This window comes from Gracilinanus agilis, chromosome 2 (genome assembly GCF_016433145.1).
Source record: "Gracilinanus agilis isolate LMUSP501 chromosome 2, AgileGrace, whole genome shotgun sequence".
Lineage (NCBI taxonomy): Eukaryota > Metazoa > Chordata > Mammalia > Didelphimorphia > Didelphidae > Gracilinanus > Gracilinanus agilis.
The window spans coordinates 540,963,389-540,969,388 of NC_058131.1; the positions used below are offsets into that span (position 1 = coordinate 540,963,389).

At 35.6% G+C, this 6,000-nt stretch overlaps 1 protein-coding gene across 1 annotated transcript in view; it reads left to right on the forward strand.

Moving 5' to 3' along the window:
- The window catches only part of WDR72 (WD repeat domain 72), a 68,169-nt gene that overhangs the window by 31,987 nt on the left and 30,182 nt on the right, over positions 1-6,000 (forward strand). Inside the window, exon 2 of the mRNA XM_044665157.1 lies at positions 3,157-3,321. Coding sequence (XP_044521092.1) covers positions 3,169-3,321 — 153 coding nt within the window. The 5' untranslated portion in view covers positions 3,157-3,168. The remainder of the gene's footprint in view (positions 1-3,156; positions 3,322-6,000) is intronic.

Here is a 6,000-nt window from a genome sequence, read left to right on the forward strand (position 1 = left end):
TAATGTGGACCTAGCAGGAAGGGCTGGAGAATTCCAAGATGGAATGAAGAAGCAGGAAGTGTTTTTCTTGCTCACTGAGAGAGACTCCATGGTGGTTGGGCAAGCAGCAACTGACACTAGGAGACAGCAGATTTGCCAGTGATCCTGTGGAAAAACCGTCACCTACTTGTGGGAGATTTTGGTAGAGACTACTAAATCCCAACCTGAGTTGCAGGTCAACTTGGGCTGGGTCAGCTCCCAGAATCTACCCACCTGGAAGAGTGCAGCTGGTGGTCCGGGAGGAGCAGAAACATCACTGGAGTGAGGCTGAACACTTCTGTTGTGAGGATACTCACTCCTGTCCTGCTTTTCCCTGGGTCCTTTTATGCTTGGGTCTTAATTTAGTGTAGTCAAGTCCTTCCCCTGTCCCTGTGGTTTGCCCTTAGCGTCTAAGTTTAGAATCCCAATTCCCATCCTTTATCTTGTAGTCCCTGATTAAAACTGTTATAAACCTTTGCCTTTTGCCTGCTGGTTCCATAGGCCCTTGCCTAGGTGGGCTGAGTGACTGTTGGAGCCCAACTGCCATTTCCAGTAACTGTAACCTCCTAGTAGTTAAACTTGGTCTCCCTACCTTGTTGGGTCCTGTTCATCTGTCATTCTTGTCTCTCTCACCCCAGTGTGAACCCACAAATAGTAATAGTTAACATCCCTGGTAACCCTCCATTACAGTAGCCACTATATTTTAATAAAGTGAGTATCATTAATTTCTAGAGATTGTTAAGTGACATCCATTTGGCATTGTCTATTGCTCTCATTCTTTCAATACTTCCTTGAATGTGTATACCACCTTCAAAGAAGTATTGAAAGAATATAATAAATAATAAACCTTCTGATTTTTCCTTCCTTATTCCCTAGAAAGAGTTATATAGATCAAACCCAACCTGGAATAGATGTGGTCTATAGTTAAATTCTAAATTGACCTTGGGCTTTGGAGTGGTAGAATCTGTTGGCCCTCAAACAGATTCATGTGGATTTTTTTAAAACCCTTACCTTCCATCTTGGAATCAATACTATATATTGGTTCCAAGGCAGAAGAGTGGTAAGGGCTAGGCAGTGGGGCTTAGTGACTTGCCCAGGGTCACATAGCTAGGAAGTTTCCGAGGCCAGATTTGAACCTAGAACCTCCCGTCTAGAGGCCCGGCTCTTAATCCACAGCTACACAGCTGCTCCCCATGTGGATTTTAATGACATGAAATACTAGAGCTCAGAAAAGAAATATAGAAATATTATTGACAACTATAATATTTTGTGAGCATTTATAATATTTTATGCGTAGAATGTAATATAGAAATAGCTTGAATATTTTTATTGGCTGACATGCATAAATTATGATTTTACATGTAACTACACACATTATTCTTCAATCCTGTAGACATTGGTGATTTCATAGGTGTGAGTATTCTATTCACCACATGGATTATGATATATATACCTTGGTAGATGATCATTGGAAACTATTAGTTACATCAAAGTTCCTAGCCATATCTCTCCCTCCCTTCGCTTCCCACACCAGAGAAGTCATCATTTGACAAAAAAAAATATATATGTGTATATATATATATATATACATATATATATACACACACATATACATATACATATACATATATACGTCTTGCTTCTTTCTGTTTTATCAGGTTTTTTTCTGCAGGTAGATGGTTAGTGAATGGTCATTGTGAGTGGTTTCCTCCCTCAAAGGAAAATGTATCCAATTACTCTTACTAGGAATTATCAGTAACTTAAAAAAAAAAGAATACCTGTATAAAGCAATGCTTTAATTGGAGAAAAAAAGATTTTTAATACATTTTTCTATATATATATATACCTACATAGGTACTTATCATCTTTACCATTAAAATGTAAAATCCTTTTAAATTGGGATTGTTTCATTCATTGTTTATATATCTTTAATACTTAAATAGGACCTGATACAGAGTAGGCACTTAATAGATGCTTGTTGTTTCATTAATTAATAGATAAATTTCAAAAAGTAGTAGTATTTATTCAGGGAGATATTTTTACATAGAAAGCAGTTAGCAATATCCATAGAAGCAGGAACTGGACCGGACTCTTGGTTGTCCAACTAGCTTTTAGTCTAGATTAGTATGTGAGACAAAAGACCAGATACAGAATATTAGTTGTGGAATGTTTTAGAGACATGCATTTCTGTTTGTATTTAGAAAAGAAATAAGGAAGTTTCATAGAATCACAGAGAGTAGAAGATACCTCAAAGATCATTCATTCCATCCCATATCTATACAACAAGTGGACATCTATCTAGCATTTGTATAAAGACCACCAATGAGGTGAACCTATTGCCTCTCAAGGTACTTTTCCATGCTAGGATAACTTTTTCTTGTCTCTTTGAATATATTTGTCTTATCTCTTATATTAGACATTCCCCTGTTGTCCATCAGTCTAGTTAATCAAAACTTAGATTAAAAATGGATGATTTAAAGTGGATGAGTCCTGACTGTCTAGAAAAAGTGATATGTCATTGAAAGATGGGCTAGTTACATGGAAAGAATTCATAACTAACAGTCCACATTCTCTGCCAATTTTTTTATGATATTAGGAGAATATGAGAAAACCCCAGAATGTTGGGTAAACTCATGATGGAACTTATATGAGGTCATGGACAAAAGGTTCATCAGATGAATATATGTGAATGGGTTGTGATCTGTATTCCATCTGATAAAATAACAGATCCATTTAAATATTTGATTAGAGAGGCATAGAATTATAGAGATCTCAGGAACTTTAGACATTATGTAGTATAGCTCCCTCATTTTTCACTGCAAGAAAATGAGACCAGTAAAGGTACACTTTACTGGATGATATTGGATTTTCTTTGTATTTTGACCTCTCTTCTAATCTGATAAGCGGGCTAAGATAACTTAGTAGAAGTAGGATTGGCTATATTGTCCTTACAAGAAAAAATGTTCTATGGATACCTTATCCTTAGCTTTTGTTTAGCTTAAAATATAACTGGTAGGTTATTGTTGTTAGTATTCTCTTTGTTTAATCTTGTTTTGAGATAACTTTGTGATCAGAACCCGAATTGGACTTCCCTATAAGAATAAATGTTATGATCTTTTTTTTTTTTTTTAAATCCAGGTTTTGTACAGTATGAAGATCTTTCTGCCGGCAGTAGCATTATGGGGGAAAAAGGCGCCTTCTCACAGCATCACTACCATAATGATTACAGATGATCAGCACACTATTGTTACAGGGAGCCAAGAGGGTCAGCTATGTCTCTGGAATCTTTCCTCGGAACTAAAGGTAAGTGTTTACCATAGAGTACAGATGATTTTCTTTTTATTAGTATTACTGAAGTGATCTGCGTTTTTTCTTATTTGACCGAGTATAGTTCAACAGAATGTAAAGATCCCAAGGGCAGTTAACAAGATGCTTAAAAGAAGTAATAAACAGTTTAAAATATACACATCTAACATAATCAATTTTAAATTTAAATTGGATGGAAAACCATTTCTTAAGCTCTATCATAATTATATTTGAAAATATCCTTTGAGTAAGAGTTCTTAGACTTCAAAATATTTTAATCTAGTCAACTACCTCGAGTTGTATTGTTTTATATCCTGAATTATTAGTTAAAGTAGCTGATTTAGAGGTATAGAACTGTAATTCTGAAAATTATAGTTCATTAATTGAAACAAAGAGGAGATCTCCTTGAAAACCACTGTTAACTCAATGAGTAATATCTTAATTATCTGGCTATTCCTGTCAATTTGGCCTTCTTTCTATTTCTCTAGCTAGGCTTGTCTGGGATTTTTACAACCTACTTTGAAGATCGCTAAATCCAATTTACTGTTGTCATTCTACTATTCCAAAAACCTGACCTCACCTAGGATCGAGCTCATTGATTAGCAATTAATCGTCCTCATCTCAAGTCATAAACATTTAACATATTGCAGTAGATGTTTGTTTAACTCCCATGGACTCCTCATCCAATTTGAACATTTAAACAAATGATGTACTAAAAAGTATATTGCTCTCATTAAGAAGCCTTTTAAAGAACAAAGACTATTTTTAGCCTTCAAAGTTTTGTCACTAAATTAACAATTAATTGTAATTCTATTTTATAGTATAATTAATTAAAATCTCTTGTCATAGAACAGTTCTCTTATAAGATTTCTAAAAGCCATATATAGAGATCTTTCTTAAGCTTGGCCTGTACTTATCAGTGAATTCCTGACTAAAACAGGGAGCTTTTCATTCATTCAACAAGCATTCCTTATGGTATACTGTGTGCCAGGCAATTGTGTTAAGTGTTCAGGATACAAATACCAAGAATAAAATGAATCTTACTCACAAGGAACTTATATTCTAAGGAGAAAACAAGTGTATATACAGAATAAACAAATAAATAACAAGTCATATACAGAGCAAATACAGAAAAATAAAGAGATAAAAAGTAGTTAAATACAAGAGTGGCTAGGTGGTATAGTGGATAGATTGCCAGACCCAGAGTCAGGAAGACTTAAGTTCAAATGTGACCTCAGACACTCACTAGCTGTGTGACTCTTGGCAAGTCACTTAGCCCTTTTGCTTCAGTTCTTTGTCTGTAAAAAAGGAACACAATGGAGAAGGAAATGGAAATTAGTCTATTTGCTAAGAAACAGAGCTGGACATGACTGACTGAGTTAAATATAGGATAGTTTGGGAAGAGGGACAGCAGTGGTTTGTAGGATCAGAAAAGACTTCTTGTAGATGAGATGGTACTTGCTCAAATGTCTTATTGGTACTTAAAAACCTATCATTTCCCAATTACTTGGGGAGGGTGGCACCCATAGGGGAGCAATAGGCTACCCCTTTATAATAAAGAAATGTATTGTTCATTTGTTTCAGTTTTGTCTGACTCTTTGTAACCTCATTTGGGGTTTTCTTGGCAAAGATGCTGGAGTGGTTTACCATTTCCTTTTCCAGTTCAGTTTATAGGTGGGGAAAATGAAGCAAATAGGGTAAAGTGACTTGCCCAGAGCCACAGTTACTAAGGCACTGAGGCCACATTTGAACTTGGGAAATTGTCTTCTGATTCTAGGCTCTGCTCTATACCTACTGCACCACCTAGCTGTCATTAAGAAATATATTTGAGCAAAATGAATAAGCATTTTGGCCATGCCTAACAATTTATTCTGAATTCTGCAATCATATTTCATAGAATTTCTCTTTGCACTGCGTGAAATTGTAACCATTGGAAATTCACTTCCATTAATCAAATATCCTTGAAATCTCTTTCCTCTACTGTCCCCCAGTGTCTTGCTCAAAGTTCTGGTTACCTTCAGAGGCTTTTAATTCTTCCTCCAGTTGTTTGTGTTTACTACCCTCATATAACTGTGTATTTATTTTGTATATATCCGGTATTTACTTTTTTTTTTAACCCTTACTTTCCATCTTAAAATCAATACTGAATATTGGTTCTAAGGCAGAAGAGCAGTAAAGGCTGGGCAATGGGAGTAAAGTGACTCACACAGCTGGGAAGTGTTTGAGGCCAGATTTGAACCTAAGATCTCATGAATCTAGGACTGACTCTCAATCCACTGAGCCACCTAGCTGTCCCCCACCCCCATCCTATATTTACATATTGTATCTCTCCCAGAAGAATGAAAACTCTTTGAGGTCAGGAAATATGTCATTATTGTGTTTTTATTATCTCCAGAGTCTAGCCTAACCCATGTCTGGAATAAAATAGGCTATTAAAAATATTTGTACATCAATTGATGCTTATCTTAAAGACCAGGATAGCCCCAAAGTCTTTCCAGGTCACAAGTTACAGAAGCTAAATGGAAAAAATAAAAGCCTTGACCAGAGCTAAGTTTAGCATCTGATTTCCTTAAAATAATGACTAAGGTAGGGGAAGGATGAGTTGGATGCTGTAGGTCAGTGCCTCATTGGTGACCTATAGAGGATATATATATATATATATATATATATATATAT